Below are 18,421 nucleotides of genomic sequence, written 5' to 3' on the forward strand. Positions count from 1 at the left end.
TCCAGCAGGACAGCCCAAGTGTGCTCTCATTGTTCTGGAAGGTTGTGGGGAAGGGGAGAGAGGATGCTTCAAGTGTTTTTTCAAGCCTCTCCTTGGACCAAGTTTGTTCCTGTCCAACTGGCCAAAGCCATCACATGGCCAAGCCTGTAGTCAGAGTAGGAGGGGCCTACAAGGTTACAAGGTACAGGGCAAAGGGCATGGGCACCGGGAGGCCACTTAACTGGAGCCATTAGCACCATCAGTATAGCCCAATGGGTCAATATGTCAGAAATAAAGTAGGGGAGTGGGATGGTTTGTTTTGGCAGATATAGGAGAGGGCAGAAGTTTTACGAAGAGCAGCTGGGGATGCTTCATTGAGAAGCTGGGAAGGACACTGTAGGCAGAAAGAACAGCAAATACGTCCCCTGAGGCAGGGCGTGCCCACCTGTCGGTGGGATTTCCTCCCACTAAATCAGGAACGTGTAGTATTAGTCTGAGGACGGGGGTGGGGGCCAGGGGAGGCTGTCTCAGGGGCTAATGCAGCACCTCATTCCCCGAAGTCCCTGTGGACAGGACGGACATCCCAGGCTCGTCACCTCCAGAGTCACATGCTTCACCCACCTTGAGGTCACAATGCACCTCAGGACAGGAGAATCTGTCCTCGGAGTGGCAGAGGGGTGCAGATGTTGGGGCACATGCTCATTTATGAGGCTGGCGTCCAGTTTCCCGAGAAGATGAGCCCAGGGCCTACCCAGGCCTCGGGTCCTCTTCTGGCTGCAGGGGAGGTGGCCGGTGCAGCCACGTCTGGGCACACGGTCGACCCCTCCGGCAGCTGATTGGAATAAGGTATAGGGTGGAGTCCAGTTGCCTGGTCCAAGTCCCCTCTGGGAAATGCATCGAGCTGAAGTCCAGCCTGAAGTTCTGGGGTATGGAGGGGTCTGGGTGAACAGTGAAGGCTGGGCTACAGGGGAACATGGAGGCCCTCTGTCCTACCAGGCACCTGAGGGATTGCCTGTCAGGGCTCAGCTGCTTTAGAGAGTGTATCAGTCAGGGTTCCCCAGAGAAACAGAACCCTCAGGATACATATACATGTATAGAGAGACTTATTTTGAAGGATTGATTCACATGATTATGGAGGCTGCCATCTGCCGTCTGCAAGCTGGAGGCCCAGGGGAGCCAGTCGTGCAGTTCAGTGCAAACCCAAAGGCCTGAGAACCGGGAGAGCTGATGTCCGAGGGCAGGAGATGGACGTCCCAGCTCAAGCAGAGATTGGGGCTACCCGCACTGGGGGGGGCCATCTGCTTTTCTCAGTCCACTGATTCAGATCAGCGACTCTTTTTCGGAAACAGCCTCACGGAAACACCCAGAAATAATGTTTCACCATTGATCTGGGCATCCCTTAGCCCAGTCAGGGGACACACAAAATTACTCATCACAGTGGGGTTTCCGATCTCTGCAGCCGAATGATCCTGCAGGACAGTGCTCAGACAGTGACTTCCTGGTACCGCCTCCACCAGGAGGGTTTTTTTTTTTTTTAGTAAATGTATTTATTTTATTTTTGGCTGCGTTGGGTCTTCGTTGCTGCGCGCGAGCTTTCTCTAGCTGCAGTGAGCGGGGGCCACTCTTCGTTGCAGTGCGTGGGCTTCTCATTGCAGTGGCTTCTTTTGTTGCGGAGCACAGGCTCTAGGCGCGCGGGCTTCAGTAGCTGTGGCTCGCGGGTTCTAGAGCGTAGGCTCAGTAGTTGTGGCACACGGGTTTAGTTGCTCCGCAGCATGTGGGATTCTCCCGGACCAGGGCTCGAACCCGCGTCCCCTGCATTGGCAGGCAGATTCTTAACCACTGCGCCACCAGGGAAGCCCACCAGGAGGGTTTTAATCTTTGGGAATTTGATATTGGAAAAGTACTACTCAGTGTATTTTAATTAGCATTTGCATAACTTTTCATGAGGTCAACATTTTTGCATATGTTTATTAGTGGCATGCGGGATCTTAGTTCCCGGACCAGGGATCGAACCTGTGCCCCCTGCAGTGGAAGCATGGAGTCTTAACCACTGGACCACTACGGAAGTCCCCACTTATGTTTCTTCTTTTGTGAATTGGCCTATATCCTGGGGGCTCACTTTTAAAAATGGAAACAAGGTCAAATTAGCTTTAAAAATGTAAAGAATGTTTTCCCTTTATCAAAGAATTAGTATTTTTCAGGCACAGCTTTCTAGATTTATCTCAGTGAATCCTTGTGCCCTTTTCACAAGGAGCGATAGTGTCAGTATTATCCCATTGTATGGAGGAGAGAAACTGAGGCTTGGAGAGAGGCTCTGAGGCCACGGGCAGCTCCTAAAATGTTCGCTTTCTGACCTAGGGGTTGTGGATCTATTTCCAGTGTTTTGTTTGCCTGTTAATTTCATTTTGAGGCTATTTTGAACAGAAAGCTAGCACTTTTACAGAACCAAAATTCTCCATCCTTCTACAGTTTCTGCTTAGAAAGACTTCCCCCATGAAGATTATAAGCACAAATTTCTATGTTTTCTTTTACTACTTTGATGGTTTCTCTTTCAACATCTACATCTTCAATCCATCGGAGTCAATTTAGAGGAAGGTGGGAGGGATGATCAGCATACTTTTTTCCACTAGAGCCTGTTTGGAACCAGACAACCCTGGCTGATTGTCACATGACACTGCCACACGTGGCCCTTGTCCTCATCCCAGTCTGCGGGCTGCAGAATTACTCAGGCACGGGAAGCCCGCCTCCCGCCCCTCAGCCCATCAGCCCCCCTGCGGCTGCAGTGACCCCCCAGTCTCCCGGGGGCTGGGTCCTGCGGCGAGTGGAAGGAATTCTTCGGGTGAACTCTGCTCACTCAGCAGTCCGGGCCTGGGGAGCTGGGCGGGGGCACCAGACTATGGAAAATCACATGTGGTTTTCAAGTTGTTGGAAACTTGAAAATCATTCTGCCAGTTGTGCGGAGAGCTAGACACTGTCTGGGAGACCCCAGGTCCCATGGCTCTGGGAACCACCCTCCTGGCGAGCCTGGGCAGACTTATCCCCTGGTAATGTCCAAACTGTAGACAAGAGGGCGTTTCCAGGGGCCTCCCCTGAGAGGGAGGAGCAGAGGGACCGGATGGGCCTGGGGCCTTCTCGCTTGGTCCCTTGAGGCCAACTCAGGACTCCAGGAGACTGGGAGGGGCTGGTGTCCAGAGGCCCAGCTTCCAGAGCCTTCCAGTTGCAACTCCGGCCCCCACCTCAGCGCACACACTCATTTTGGCCAGCTGGGCCGTGTCTGAGCTGCTGCCTCGGAGGCCACGGGCGCCTTGGAGGAGCTCTGCCGCTCCTGCTCCCGGTCCCAGTGTTCTGCGGCTGCCCCAGTTAGAACTGGGACACACTGGTCCTTTTGGCAGGTGAGTTTCCCACCTCTGCCCAGGCTGAGGCACCAGGGTGGCTCCTGGTGATACTCGGGCCTCAGCAGGAGGGGCTGGTAGCCCCGTGGCCCGGTGGCCCGGTGCCAGATGCTGTGTAAACCGGGTGGAAAAGAGCATTCGGTCTGGCCTCATAGACACGCCATCACTGACATGCTGTGACCTGGACACATCACTTCTCCCTGGGCCCAGGTTTCCTCACTTGAAAATGGGGAAAGATGGCGTGTATACTCTACAAGCATTAAAAGCACCATCACTGCCCAGCCCACTGTCCACGTGCTGACGCCTGAGATGCAGGCGACTGACTTGAGGAGTCTGAGCCCGGGGGACAGGGTCTCCCCCGCCGGGATCCCCCTTCCCTTTCTCCCACAGGGCAGGACTCCACTTCCCGGGGTTCAATGCCCTCCCGTGTGCCCTCTTTTCCGGAGGTCCAACCACTCACATCCTGTTCCCTCTGGCCTGAACATCTTCAGAGGAAGGATACCTCCATGATTGCTGGGCCTCTGGGCCACGCTCAGGGCTGGACCTTGTTGAAAGCTCCGTGGAGACCTGCCCAGTGAACAAATGAGCCGCAGTCAGGGACACACACCCACAGACACGTGCTTAGATCGCTGGGGACCCAGAGTGAGGGGGCTGGTGCTGTGGCAGGGTAGGGGCGGGCTGGGGACTAGGAAGTGGTGGGTGATGAGATCATGGACTTTCAGGCTACAGTGACATGGGATGAGGCAGTCTCCTGCCGACGTGGCTGGCAGTCCTAGAAGGACGGCCTGGGGGCATCTTTTCAGGCACTCAGGAAGCTGAAGTGTGGTGCCCCTGGGTGCAGAGACTCTGCTGGAACCTTTAGAATGGATGAGTTCCCTGAGAGTCCCAGAGCATGGCTCTTCCCATTAGGGCCCGTATTTAGGGAGAGGCCACCCAGGGTTTGGGGCACCCTCCTCCGGGGACCCCCTCATTCCCTGGACGCGGAGAGTGAGTGCTCGGATGGGACCACTCCATCATCTGTCCATCTCGTGCGGAGGTGTGGTCACTAGGTTTGTAGTGACCTCAGGGTTCCCACCCCGAGGTCTGGTGGGAGAGGGGAACGGGATCAAGGTCACCTGGGGCCCACCCAGGGATGAGACTGACCCTCATGCCTCCCAAGGCTCCAGGCAGAGTTGCCTCGAGATACAAGCTGTCTGATCTGCAAAGACAAGAGGCAAAACTTGCTTGACCAGGCCTGTCTGAATGGGAGACGAGACCCTTCCTAACGGGGGCGGGGGGCTGCTAGTGGTCATGGAGCCATTTCCCCCCCCACCCAACTTACAGCCTGAGAAAACCGAGTTATTCAAGGTCATAGTTTTAAGCGTGGCTTCTAGGATGGGCAGAAGGAAGCCGGAAAGCCCCTCTCCTTCCTGCTCCAGGTCCATCTTGGGTTCTTCTTTTCATGCAGGAAGCTGTCGCATCTGAAAGCAGTAACAAGGCAAGCCCGACCTACACCGAAGCTTCGATTTCTCATCCCTGTGGAACTGACCCCCCCCCCACAGTGGGAAGAGGGTAGGTTCCATTTCTGTTGAACCTGCTCAGCCCCCTCCCAACGCGGGAGCTTCTGGCTCCCCACCCATCCCCGTCCCGCTGAGGGCATTACTGACAGGGGCAAAGCCCCCATGTGACAGCTTTGCCTACATGTCCGCATTCCCCCACCACCGTCGCCCCCCACACCCCGCCCTTCGCTGCAGCCCGCAGGGCCTCTACACTGCACCATTCCTCCCAGATGGGTCTCTGCAGACCTCTGCAATGCCCCTGCTCCTGACCCCAAGCACGGGCACCTCGGCCCTCAACCAGGTGTCTCTCCCGGGGACCTCCCACCCTGGCAGGCAGCCCTCCTGGCATATGGTTCTTTCTCAATGGCCCTCAGAGGTGAGCTCTTGGCCCATGAGCTAAACAGGACCAACCCCAGCCTGGTCAGAAGTGAGAGTGCAGGCCACGCCCCTTCGTCTCCCCACCCTTGCATCTGTGGGCTCCACCAGCCTGACCCTCACAAGGCTGCAGGAAAACTCCACACACACACACACACACACACACACACACACACACACCCAGCCCATGTCAGGCTCCCCCAAGAACTCTGCTCCCCAACTCTGGAAGCAGCAAGGGTAGGTCCACCAGGGTGAGATGTCGCCTTGTCTCTGCCTGTAAGCCCAGTCCTGCTGCAGCCCCTAGGATAGGCCTCACTCAGGAGGGAAAGGCCCCGCCTTCTCTTAGGAAGCTGGAGGTGAGGGGACCCAGGACATCCAGCAGACTCCCAGACTAGCTCAGGAGAGCCCTTGGACGTGGGGACAGACACCCCACCCGCTGGCAGGGGGCCGGAGCCCCAGAAGGGTGAAAGGCAGTCACAGGAGGCCGCAAGCTTCCCACCTCTTGGCCTGCCTCTTCCCGGCCTGGGCTGTTGCCCTTGGGGAGTTTGGTTTAGATGACAGGTCCTGACGGGCCTAGGTCTGCGGGATTTCCTGAGTGCAGGTCAAAGCTAAGCGGAGTGCCAGCCCTGCCCACCGAGGGAAGATACTGGCCCAGCAAAGAGAACAGGCACTGCCCCCCTCCACCTGCCCAGACTCTTGGGGGGGGCCCCCAACTCCCTGCCCACCCCACCCCAGGCCCAGCTCCCCACAAGGCCTTTGCTCATGTTTCTTTTGGTGACTCACTGTGACTGAGGAGAAGGCTCTTTCTATTTCTTTCTAATGTTCTGAGGGCTTCTATTTTCCCTGGCAGAGGATGTGGAGCCCAAATCTGATCCATGTGTGAGCCAGCTGAACTCGGGAGCTGTTCCCAGGGAAGTGACGTTCTATAGCCGCCACCGCCCACCCCCCAGCCTTGGGCCTCCCTATTTGACACACTCAACTGGGGGCAACAGAACAAATTCCAAGACAAAAGTTTCAAGAGCGATGATTCAGAGGCTCGCAGAGGACATTTATGGGTAAGAGCTTTCTTCGTCCTACTGCTGCCAGGACCAGCCTGGGTACACACGGCAGGGCGAGGACAGCGCAGGGACAAGGAGGCCCAACTTGGGGGGTGGGGGGGTGGGGGGGTCGTGCTCCGAGAGCCCAGGTGGGTCTTGGTCTCCTAAGGGAAGTGACAAGAACTGGGATCTGCTGGGTTGAGAGTGCGGAAATTGCGCTCGGCACAGCACGTGCAAAGTCCCTGTTTGGTGTGCGGCAGTGAGGCCGCAGGGAGCGGTGAGGTTACTTGCTGTGATCAGATGGCCAGGGGGGCGGAGCTGGGATTTGACTGTAGGGACCAGCTCTTGACATAGTCCCACTGCCTTTCTAAGTACAAACAAGTGAGCCAGTGAACAGCGAAGGAAGGGCCTTGAAAGAAAGTGGTGAGGGAAGGCAGAGCCCCCTGGGTCCTGTCCCCAGTCCCGGGCTGAGCCAGCGGCTGCTGCCTGTTCATCATCTCAGGCTCTCCTGGGTTTTCCCAACTGGGCCAAACCCTCAGACAACGTTGGCTCAGGGCTGACTGCTGCTAAACTTGACCCATGGGCTCCGGATGTGCTTTTTCTTGCTTCCTCAGCCCATCAAGGAGGAACGTTCTGGGAGCTCTGGCCTTAGGTGTCATGCCCATTTGGGGCCAGCCAACATTTGCCCTTTGGGAAGACTTAAGGAAACACCAGGTACACATGGCATAACTCCCTAAGCCAACACCCATGGCAGACATTACTAATCGATCCTGGGATCCTCTGACTACCCAATCTACATGCCCCGGTTGCAGCTGGTCCATATGGTAGCTGGAGCTACAGTAAGCACAGTTTCAAAAAACTGGGTTCTGGTAAGAGGAAGGAGAGGGACGTCTGTTTGTCCTGGTTGGGATCTCAGCTGTTTGGAAAGCAGTGTATCCCTAGAGGTGAAGAAATGTTCGTTGCGGGGAAATAGTAAAAGAAACCATAGGGGAGGGGAACCGACCGCAAACATCTGTGGCTCCTATTTGGGTGGTGAGTGAACTGTTCCTGTGGTAGGTCCCAGCACCCAGGTTCGTTGGGTTGAAGGTACCCATCCTCTCTTGCCAGCTGGCCCATGCCCTCAGGGGTAGTGTCTGATCTCCTACGGCTTTGTGGCCCCTACATCTTCCACGCGGAGCTGGGCTCACACGCACCGCCCCTAAAATGTCCCCTTGATCTGACCTGGCTTCACCTGAGGCTGTACCGTCTGCTAGAAGGGGGCCACATAAGCCAGCTGCTGCCTCCCACCTCCGTGCCGGGCTCTTCATCTGGGATCCCCCCCTCTGCTGCTGGGAGTGCGGGGGAGGGCAAGAACCCCCTGAGCTTGTATGGAAATTGCTGTGTGAGTGCTGAGTCCCTCTACACCCCTGACAGTCCATTCCTATGAATGACACATACAGTTTAATACAACTCGAAAGTCATCTCGTCCCTCCCTGCTCCATCTCTGACCCCACCTCCAAACTTGACCTAGTATGTCAGTACCTTGGGAGGGGAAGGGCAATCTTACATGGGGGCTCATACCCCCAGCAGAGCAGTTAGCCTGCCTTGAGGGGCGGTTTTGCACCTGTCCCCCTCACTAGAGAGTGAATTCCCAAAGTGTGGTCCCTCCCAGGGGGACCAGCACAGGGCCCGGCTCTCATGGACCTGGGAGGTTAGCTGGATGTCTGAATGAAGGCTGGTGACAGTTCGCAGAGCTGCCAGGCCAAGGCTCCAGAGAGAGGAAAGGATAGGTGGGGACACTTCTGCGGGTCCCGAGATGGGGAGGGTCCCCGAGGCCTGAGTTCGTGGCTTGGCTCTGCCATCAGGGGTCCCGCTCACCTCCAGCCGGTTCTGGGGCATCTCGCCTCCAGTTCCCGTCCGGCTTGGGGGCGGTGTCGCAGACGGCGCGGGGCAGGGGCGTCGGAGCGCTCCGACCCGCACCCTCTGGACCTCGCATCCCCTCCGACGCTCCCTCCCTGCGGCCTTCCTTCCAAGGCGCGGGCCCCGGCCCGGGACACAGCCCGCAGTTCCCACTCCGGGAAGTGCCAAGCCCGCGCGGCGCCGGGACTGCTCGGCTCCCCCCGCAGCCCCTCCGTCCACGCCCGGCTCCTCCTCCTCTTCCTCCTCCTTCCCCGGGGGTGGGGGGAGCCGGCTCCGGAAGCCCCAGCACCCCCGCCCCGGCCGCCACTGGCGCTTTGGAGAAGGCGGTCCGCGCGCGGGAGCGCGCCACGCGGGACCTGAGCTCCCAGCCGCCGCCACCGCCTCGGAACCCCCAGACCATCCCTGAGCCCACACCGACCCCTGAGCCACTGCCCGTCCCGGAGCCCTCAGCGCCCCACCCCGGAGTCCCCTACCCACCCCGGAGCACCCCCCCCCCGCCCCTCCCCGGAGCCCCCGCCCGCCCCTCCCCGGAGGGCCCCCCCCGCCCCCCGTGCGGGCCGCGACCATGGCGGTCCTGCGCGGGGCGCCCTTGCTCGGCTGCCTCCTGGCGCTGCTGGCACTGTGCCCCGGGGGGCGCCCGCAGACTGTGCTGACCGACGACGAGATCGAGGAGTTCCTCGAGGGCTTCCTGTCGGAGCTGGAGTCCGAGCCCCGGGAGGACGACGTGGAGGCCCCACCACCCCCTGAACCCACCCTTCCCGTCCGCAAAGCCCAGACAGGGGGCAAGCCGGGGGTGCGTCCGGGGGTGGCCTCAGAGGGTAAGAGCACCGGGTAGGGGTGGCCCTCGGTGTGATGGGGGGCCTCGGGGAGCCCTGCACCTCAGGCGAGGATGGCGGGCCTCGGTGGTGTCTGGCCGAGGTCCAGCCTGCCCAGCCTGAGGAATGGCTCTGTAAGGCACAAGAGAGCCCAGATATCTGGCGGGACACTGTGCCAGGCAGAGGTCATTGCTGGCTTGGAGCCCTTTGGGTTTGGAGATGCATCCAGCAGGTCCACTGCCCAGTGGAACTGGGTCCTCCCAATCCGTCACGCACAGCCCCAAACCCCCAGAGGGACTAGACATGAACTAACTGGGGACTTTGCTGCCCCCTGCCCAGGTCAGTTTGAACGGGAACGGCCCTGCCGTCCTAATGGGGCCACTCAGTCTGATTGTGGCACACACTGGCCATGCCCACACCACTGCCAGAGTCCCAGCCTCCAGCCTTCCCTGGGAAGGATCCCCAGCACCCTGCTGCCTGGCCTCCTACTCCAGGAGCACAGAGCCGGGGGAGGGCGTTGCAGAAGACCCTCGTCTCCACAAGGCTTCCAGGAGCACTGGGCAGTAGTCCTGGGTTACTGTAAAAATTAAACGAGGTGATGCATCCCCAAAGCATTTAGCCTAGTGCCTCTTATATAATCAGTTGTCAATAAATCTTAGCTGTTTATTGTGACCTTCCGGACGGTGGGCAAGGGTCTTGCTGATCTCTCTCCCAGGAGACTCCAGGGCACCATCCATCATTCCTGAGGTCAGCAGCCCCTCCCCTTCATCCTGCCCTGGATCTTTCCTGGCTCCTCCCTGGGACCCATCTCAGCCTCCCCCGCCATTCCGGTCGAGATTGGTGTCCTGGCCTCTTGCACGCTGCTGTGGCAGCTCTGTTTCTCCTGACTGTCTGCGTTTTGTAGATTTTCCAGTATTTCGGTCATGTGGGCCCCACTCCATTACATTTTCAACAGGATTTGCTCAGGGGCCTGGAGGATTCCTACAGGCAGCCCTAGGCCCTGCCCCTGCTTCCTCCCTCCCCCAGACTCCAAGATGGGCGAGCAGCTGCAGTGCCCACCCATCCCTCTGTCCTCTGTGTGGCCTCAGGACCCCCTATGGTTATGGCTTCCAACCCACCCCAGACTCCTTACCCCTGGATAGGGGATAGCCCATGAGTGTCCCTTTTCTTTGAAGCTTTTCTAGCTTCAGAGAGGCCCCGGGCCCATGCCCTTTACTTTGTGTGGCAGTTGGCAGGGATGAGACTGCCTCCCCCTTAGACTGGGCACTCTCCCCAGGCCTGGATGGCTTAGTCACCTCTCTGCCCCGTCTGTGCCCAGCACAGAATAGTGGGCCCTGACTGGCCAAGGGGCCGTACGGTGAAAGAGTGGATTGTGAGATGCTCCTCTGGAGGTTTCGGTAGATGGGAGGACGAGGGCCTACCCCCTGGGAAGCTGAGCCACCCAGGCCAAGGTGTGGTGCTGACAGAAAGCCACTCCCAGCTCTGCCATGACTGCAAGTGGCTTAACCTCTCAGTTTCCCCCATCTGGGAAATGCAGGACTAACAGCAGCCCCTCTGCCCAGGTTGTAGGCACCCTGCGGGGTGGGGGGGGCACATGGGGCATAGAGGGGGTTCTTCATTGATTTTACCTGAGTCTGCATCTTGAACAGCACCTCCAGGAAAAGCCAAAGACAAAGGGAAGAAAGGAAAGAAGGACAAAGGCCCCAAGGCGACCAAGCAGCCCCCGGAGGCGTCCTCCAGGCCACCCAAGAAGCCCAAGGAGAAGCCGCCCAAGGAGAAGCCACCCAAGGCCACCAAGAAGCCCAAGGAGAAGCCACCCAAGGCCACCAAGAAGCCCAAGGAGAAGCCACCCAAGGCCACCAAGAAACCCAAGGAGAAGCCACCCAAGGCCACCAAGAGGCCTCTGGCTGGGAAGAAGGCCCCCATCCCAACCCCCTCCGAAAGCCCAAAGTGGCCACTGCCCCCACTCACCAGCCCCGGCCTCGAGGAGCTGCCCCAGGAGGGAGGTGTGTGCTGGCTCTTCTGAGACTGTGGGGCTCTGACCTGCTGGGCTGCAGGAAGAGGGGGCTGAGGGCGGGTCCCTGAGGCCCTGCCTCTCGCAGACCCTCAGAGCCCCCAGACCGGGTGGGCGCTGCGGCCTCGTTGTTGTCCCTCCCTCGGTGCCGCCCCTCCCCTGGGGAGGGAGTGCTTGGCAGCCTCGTGGGGGGGGCTTGCCCTCCACCGTCCTGGGATCTGTCCCCTGGGCCCCATCCAGAGCCACCTGCCCACAGTGTCGCTGGGCTCCAAGCCTGCAGGTTGCCCGCCTGCTGGGGCAGCTTTGCGGCAGGTCCTCCCAGACAGCAGGGCCTGGGCTCCCCAGAAAGCCGCCCAGCTCTCTGGCCCCCTGGAAGTGCCAGCAGGGTGCTGAGGGCTGAAGCAGCCCAGGCCTCCCGGGAGTGAGCTGTTCAGGGGGCGTCGGCAGGGCCCAGGTCTCGTGGAGGCTCGCTGTGCAGCCCGTGGTCAGGGCAGGCCTCCCGTCCACCTGCTCCTGGGGTTTGTGTTGCAGACGGGCCCCTCCCAGATCCCTGGCAGGGTCCAGCAGGAGAGACCGACGTGGAGCGCCCTCCTGGTGAGTGGGCGCCAGCCACCTGGCCTCAGGGTACCAACCGCCCTGGCTTGCTGAGTTTGCAGGGTGGGCCTGGGTGGTGGCGGCGGGGAGCATCTTCAATGAGGCGGCCACAAGCGCTTTCCCTCAGAGCCGGAGGAGGAGACGGAGCAGCCCACGCTGGACTACAACGACCAGATAGAGCGGGAGGACTACGAGGACTGTGAGTAGGGTCCTGCCCTCGGGGAGGCCCCGCTGGCCCCGCCTCCCCACCTGGACCCCGCCCCTGGCCCCGCCTCCCCACCTGGATCCCGCCCTCCCTGGCCTCGGCCCGGCTCAGAGCGCCTCCCTCTCCCCCAGTTGAGTACATCCGGCGCCAGAAGCAGCCCAGGCCGCCCCCCAGCAGGAGAAGGCCGGAAAAGCTCTGGCCTGAGCGCCCTGAGGAGAAGGCTGAGCCGCCCGGGCCGGGGTTCGAGGCCCCGGAGGAGAGGATCGGTAGGATGCGGGCAGACTTGGGGGGCGGGGTGCCAGGCGAGGGGGCTCTGGCTCACCCCTGCCTCCCACCTCCACAGAGCCGCCTCCGAAGCCGCTGCCACCCAACTATGGGGAAGGCTACGTGATCCCCGACTACGACGACAGTGAGTGCCTAGGGCCCTGGCCCTCTGCATCCCAAGGTCGGGCTGCCTGTACCTCCAGCTTGGTGGCAGTTACCTGGCCGCCCTCATCTGATTTCCCCCCTCAGGCTGGGTCTTCCTGGGTCCCGACTTCGCTCTTCCCCCCCATCGCCCTCTCTTCTGGCCTCTTCTTCCTGAGCCCCAGTGGGCTTCACTTTCGGGCCCTCCTGAGCTCCGGTCCTGGCCACCTCTCGCCCCTCGCCCCTCGGGACTCCCATGCCGCCTTCCTCTCCCTCCTGCTCCCGGTCCCTTTGGACCCCGTTCCCCTCCTCCTGGCCTTGGTGCCCATCAACCCCTTGGCCCCAGCTCAGCCCTCCAGACCCCCGTTCCTGCCACAGGTGCCAGTCGTCCTTCAGGGCATGTCCGATGTCCATGCCCCACTCCCTGCCCAGCCTTTCCCCACCTTTCTCCGGGCCGCGCCCTGCTGGGGGGCCAGGCTAGTGACTTCTCCGGGGTCTCGCTCACCCGACCTGTGCCCAAGCAGCCTCCCCCTCCAGCAGGACCCTCCCTCCTCATCTCAGCCCGTCTGGACTCTTTAAGGCCCACCCTGATCTCACCTCCTCTCCTTGCGCGCCCCGTGCACGGTCTGGCCCACGGGGCTCCTGTGGACCTAGGAGCCCCGGCTTGTGGTGGGCCATCTCATCAGGGCTCTCCCTCCCCACAGTGGACTATTACTTCCGGCCTCCCAGGCCCCAGAAGCCTGACCCTGGCCTGGAAACAGATGAGGAGAAGGAGGAGCTGAGTGAGTGGAACCGGGGAGCTGGCCCCCACCCCCGGCCCAGCCCCCCGGGCAGGCCTGACCCCCGCCCCACCTGCCCCCTGAAGCCCCCCTTAGCCCGGGGCTGAGCCGACAGGCCCTTCCCACCTTCCACCCTCCAGAGAAACCCAAAAAGGAGGGCAGCAGGCCCAAGGAGGAGGAGACGGATGACAAGTGGACTGTGGAGAAGGGCAAGGACCACAGAGGTGTGTCTCTGGGGGCTGGGCCCGCACAACCTGGGTCCCCGTGAGAGGTCAGCCAGGCCCCCGGCTGCTCTGGGGCCCTCAGCACCTCCTCCCTCCCTTTTTTGCCCCCAGGGCCCCGGAAGGGTGAGGAGCTGGAGGAGGAGTGGGCTCCCGCAGAGAAAATCAGTGAGGCACTGGGGGTATGGGGACTGGGGGGCTTGGGGCAGCGGGACAGGTGTGGGGGGCTGGGAGTGGGTGTGAGGGCTGCGAGCAGCGGGGGTGCCGTGGGCGTGTATGGAGGCTGTAGGGCGGGTGTGACGGCTCTGGGGCCGTGCCAGGGCCGCAAGGTGACGGTGATGGGGCACGTGACCCACCTAAGGCCACACATTGGTCCCAAACGCGGATTTCCTGTTGGCACTCCAGGCCTCCAGAGCCCCTTCCTGCTCTTAAAGCCCTGTGATGCGAAAGGGAGAGGCCCTGGAGTGTCTCTGTCCTGGGCCTGACCCCAGGGGACAGAGCTCGGGGCACAAGGCAGGTGTGCAGATGGCCCCGATGCAGACAATGCCTGGGACTGGCCAGGCCCTGGGGTGGCTGTCCCTGTGATTTCATGTGAGCCCCACGGCCCCTTGGAGCCTGGCATCATCAGCCCATTCTCCAGAGGGGGAAGCTGAGGCTCAGGGTGGGGAAGCACAGGCTGGGGCACAGCTGCCCTGACTGGTGCCCCCTGATGTGAGGGGAAGTGGGCGCTGGGCTCCTCCGTTCTGAGCTCGGTGGAGGGAGGGACGGAGCCAGGGGGCCACCAGCCTGGGGTGCCATGTCCCCAGAGTGCCCCCCCATCGGGATGGAGTCGCACCGCATCGAGGACAACCAGATCCGGGCCTCCTCCATGCTGCGCCACGGCCTGGGGGCACAGCGTGGCCGGCTCAACATGCAGGTGGGTGTCGGCACGGGCCCATCTCCCAGCTGGGTAGGGGTTCCCTGCCTGCTCAGCCCCCCTGCTGTCCCCGACAGGCCGGCGACACTGAGGACGACTACTACGACGGGGCATGGTGTGCCGAGGACGACTCTCAGACCCAGTGGATCGAGGTGGACACCAGAAGGACCACCAAGTTCACGGGCGTCATCACCCAGGGCCGCGACTCCAGCATCCAGTAAGTCCGCCAGGCTCACAGGCACTTGGTGGAGGCAGGTGGCTCCAGGCACAGCTCTGAGTCCCATTCAGAACCTTCCAGTGGGTCCTCCAGGGTCCCCCACCACCACCCGCCACTCCTCGGTTATGGCCGGTCGGTTCCCTGGGTCCAGATAAGCAAACCAATCGCCCACGGCCACGCAGTGGGCATAGCAGCCTCTCCCGACATGCGGGCCAATGCCATACACCTGCTAGCTCTTAGGTTCTTGGGCCCAGAAGAGGGGGCTCAGGCCGCCTGAGGGCCTGGACCTGGGGCAGGGAGAGCAGCCTTACCCTGACCACCATCTGCTCCCCAGTGACGACTTCGTGACCTCCTTCTTCGTGGGCTTCAGCAATGACAGCCAGACATGGGTGATGTACACCAACGGCTACGAGGAAATGGTGGGCACCTGAGCCCTCGGCTCTATATGTCCCTCGTCTGAACCACAGGTGGGCTCTCGGCTGGGGTTGGGGGCTGCTCTGAGGCCTGCCTCTTCCCAGACCTTCCATGGGAACGTGGACAAGGACACACCCGTGCTCAGCGAGCTCCCAGAGCCGGTGGTGGCCCGTTTCATCCGCATCTACCCACTCACCTGGAACGGCAGCCTATGCATGCGCCTGGAGGTGCTGGGGTGCCCCGTGTCCCGTGAGTGCAAGGGGCTGGCAGGGGCATGGATGGGCAGCTGGGGCAACCCACGGTGGGCTGGCAGGTGGCCAGCTCAAGGCCCTGCTTGCCCACCCTCTGCAGCTGTCCACAGCTACTACGCACAGAACGAGGTGGTGACCACCGACGACCTGGACTTCCGGCACCACAGCTACAAGGACATGCGCCAGGTTGGGGTGCTTGTCCTGAGCCCAGGGACTGGGCTCAGGGCTAACAGGGGAGCCTCCCCATAGAGCAGACCCAGGCCGTGGGAGAGGTGTGGTCACTGGGGGGGGGCTGGGCATGGCGGGAGTAGGTGGGCTGCGTAACTCTGTGTCTTCTCTGGCACCCAGCTGATGAAGGTGGTGAACGAGCAGTGCCCCACTATCACCCGCACATACAGCCTAGGGAAGAGCTCGCGTGGGCTCAAGATCTACGCCATGGAGATCTCGGACAACCCCGGGGATCACGAGTTGGGTGAGGGCCCCGACAACCCCCTGGAGGCCTGGCCCTCCCCACACCCAACAGATTATAGAGGCAAGGCCCTGGCACTGCAGCTGGGTCTGCGCCGTTGATGTTTCCAGCTCACCACCTCCCACCTGTCTTTGGAGCCCCTTGCTGGGCCCTACAGTCCTCAGCCACCCTCACCCGCCCTGGGGATGAGGCCGGTTTGGGTCCTTCCTCAGATCCCCTGGGCCTCAGGCCTCGGGAGGCTGGTTGGTTGCTGAGGCTCCTGCCCTTGCAGGGGAGCCTGAGTTCCGCTACACAGCTGGTATCCATGGCAACGAGGTGCTAGGCCGAGAGCTGCTGCTGCTACTAATGCAGTACCTGTGCCGCGAGTACCGAGACGGGAACCCGCGTGTGCGCAGCCTGGTGCATGACACGCGCATCCACCTGGTGCCCTCGCTGAACCCTGACGGCTACGAGGTGGCAGCGCAGATGGTGGGTGGAGGGAAGGGGGTCAGGGCGGGGCCAGGGTGGGGCAGGGCTGGGGGGGGTGGGCTGCTGATGCTGACCCCCACCGGCTCCCCCAGGGCTCAGAGTTTGGGAACTGGGCGCTGGGACTGTGGACCGAGGAAGGCTTTGACATCTATGAGGACTTCCCGGATCTCAACTCTGTGCTCTGGGGAGCTGAGGAGAGGAAATGGGTCCCCTACCGGGTCCCCAACAACAACCTGCCCATCCCTGAACGCTACCTGTCTCCAGACGCCACGGTGAGGCTGCAGCCTGGCCAGCAGGGCCTGCGGGAGCAGCCCAGACCCTGGCGTCCTGGAGCTCGGGACCTGGGGGTGGGCTGTGGGTTACCCAGCCCGGGCGCTGAGGCTGCAGGGCCTTGGAGGAACTGAGGGGGCGTGAGTACCAGTATGGGGTCTACATGGAGGGTGATGGAGGCTGTGGCCCACACCTCACATACTGGCCACCCTAGGTGTCCACGGAGGTCCGGGCCATCATTGCCTGGATGGAGAAGAACCCCTTCGTGCTGGGAGCGAACCTGAACGGCGGTGAGCGGCTCGTGTCCTACCCCTATGACATGGCCCGCACGCCCAGCCAGGAGCAGCTGCTGGCCGCGGCCATGGCAGCCGCCCGGGGAGAGGACGAGGAAGAGGCATCTGAGGCCCAAGAGACCCCAGACCATGCCATCTTCCGCTGGCTGGCCATCTCCTTCGCCTCCACCCACCTCACCATGACCGAGCCCTACCGGGGAGGGTGCCAAGCGCAGGACTACACTGGCGGCATGGGCATCGTCAACGGGGCCAAGTGGAAACCCCGCTCTGGGAGTGAGTCAGCCTGGGAGGGTTGGCGGTGGGGCATCTGGTGTGGGCAGGGGTGACTGCGGCTCTGTGTCTGCCCTGCCCAGCTGTCAACGACTTCAGTTACCTGCACACCAACTGCCTGGAGCTCTCCATCTACCTGGGCTGCGACAAGTTCCCTCACGAGAGTGAGCTGCCCCGAGAGTGGGAGAACAACAAGGAAGCTCTGCTCACCTTCATGGAGCAGGTGTGGGGGCTGCCGGGGGGCAGGTGGAGGAGCGGGGCAGCATTTGGGGAGAGGGTGGTGAAGGGCGAGGGGACCCCGTGCACGGGGCAGGGCAGCAGCAGGCCCAGTGGGCTCTCCATGTGGACACCCGCCCTGCCTCCCCTGCAGGTTCACCGCGGCATCAAGGGGGTTGTGACGGACGAGCAGGGCATCCCTATCGCCAACGCCACCATCTCCGTGAGCGGCATTAACCATGGAGTGAAGACAGGTACACAAGTGCATACCTCTACGCCGCTCCGCTTCCCGAGGTGGGGCACCGAATCTGTACGTGCCGTTGGCAAGGCAAGCCTGGCCTGCCCAGCACGTCCCTGCTCCTCTGGAGCCCCCCAGACAGAGGGAGCGGTAGGGGGATCTCGGACAGGAGGACTGGGGCCTGGGAGCGGGTACTCCTAGGCAGCCGAACCCGCCCTCCCTCTGCAGCAAGTGGTGGCGATTACTGGCGCATCCTGAACCCCGGGGAGTACCGCGTGACGGCCCACGCGGAGGGCTACACCCCGAGCCCCAAGACCTGCAACGTGGATTACGACATTGGGGCCACCCAGTGCAACTTCATCTTGGCTCGCTCCAACTGGAAGCGCATCCGGGAGATCATGGCCATGAACGGGAACCGGCCCATCCCGCGCATCGACCCGTCGCGCCCCATGACCCCCCAGCAGCGGCGCATGCAACGCCGCCGCCTGCAGTACCGGCTGCGCATGCGCGAACAGATGCGGCTCCGGCGCCTGAACGCCACCACCAGCCCGGCCACCGTCCCCACGTCGCCCCCCACCCCCCCGACACTGCTCCCCACCCCCTCCTTCGCCCCCTCCGCCGCCCCGAGTTCTACCCTGGGGCCCTGGCACTTTCCACCCGAGACCACAGCTGACTGGGAGGAGTCAGAGACCGAGACCTACACGGAGGTGGTGACGGAGTTTGGGACAGAGCTGGAGCCCGAGGAGGGGGAGGAGGAGGAGAGAGAGATGGTCACAGGCCAGGAGATCCCCTTCACCACAGTTGAGACCTACACAGTGAACTTCGGGGACTTCTGAGAACAGGTCTGCCAACGCGCGAGCTTGCACCAGTAGTCACATTGCCTTGGCCTGCTCATTGGCCATCAGCAAACAGAAAGACCCCCGGTGTGGACCCTGCCAGGAGGGGGCATGAATGTGATGGAGACCTAGGAGCCAGGGTCTGTGTCAGGCGTCTGCTCCACCTGCTGCTCTGCTGCAGGGCCAGGGTGGGGCAGCTTGAGCGAGTCCAGGGGAGGGGGGGCAGACTTCTCAACTATCTGCTCAGGCCACACCAATAAACCAAGCTCACGGCAGATGTGTCACTGACCGCTTGCCATCCTGACCAGCT

The 18,421-nt window shown here is 61.8% G+C and overlaps 1 protein-coding gene and 1 long non-coding RNA gene across 2 annotated transcripts; one reads left to right on the plus strand and one right to left on the minus strand.

Annotated features, from left to right (window-relative positions):
* Positions 1–1,865: 1,865 nt before the first annotated feature.
* Positions 1,866–4,989, minus strand: LOC103006614 (uncharacterized). Its single transcript, XR_451481.2, has 3 exons — positions 4,693–4,989; positions 4,515–4,569; positions 1,866–3,938 (listed from the first exon to the last, which is right to left on the minus strand). It is a non-coding gene; the product is annotated as an uncharacterized LOC103006614 (long non-coding RNA).
* Positions 4,990–8,777: 3,788 nt separating this feature from the next.
* On the plus strand, positions 8,778–18,386 carry AEBP1 (AE binding protein 1). Its single transcript, XM_057549716.1, has 21 exons — positions 8,778–9,038; positions 10,685–11,041; positions 11,581–11,643; positions 11,771–11,842; positions 11,980–12,114; positions 12,192–12,257; positions 12,958–13,035; positions 13,173–13,256; positions 13,368–13,421; positions 14,060–14,169; positions 14,247–14,386; positions 14,721–14,805; positions 14,905–15,049; positions 15,152–15,237; positions 15,400–15,523; positions 15,792–15,988; positions 16,081–16,260; positions 16,473–16,824; positions 16,905–17,044; positions 17,192–17,291; positions 17,504–18,386. Exons 1-21 carry the CDS (start codon positions 8,786–8,788, stop codon positions 18,109–18,111), a joined length of 3,429 nt encoding a protein of 1,142 aa, XP_057405699.1. The 5' UTR covers positions 8,778–8,785; the 3' UTR covers positions 18,112–18,386.
* The last annotated feature ends 35 nt before the right edge of the window (positions 18,387–18,421 follow it).

Source organism: Balaenoptera acutorostrata, chromosome 7 (assembly GCF_949987535.1).
Source record: "Balaenoptera acutorostrata chromosome 7, mBalAcu1.1, whole genome shotgun sequence".
NCBI classification, from domain to species: domain Eukaryota; kingdom Metazoa; phylum Chordata; class Mammalia; order Artiodactyla; family Balaenopteridae; genus Balaenoptera; species Balaenoptera acutorostrata.

Bases quoted from the DNA above. Each gene is read 5' to 3' on its own strand.
- AEBP1 (XM_057549716.1), top strand. From the start codon at position 8,786: ATGGCGGTCCTGCGCGGGGCGCCCTTGCTCGGCTGCCTCCTGGCGCTG. The intron at 16,825-16,904 runs GTGAGTCAGCCT...TGCCCTGCCCAG, and splicing joins GTGGAAACCCCGCTCTGGGA to CTGTCAACGACTTCAGTTAC. The intron at 17,045-17,191 runs GTGTGGGGGCTG...CCTCCCCTGCAG, and splicing joins TGCTCACCTTCATGGAGCAG to GTTCACCGCGGCATCAAGGG.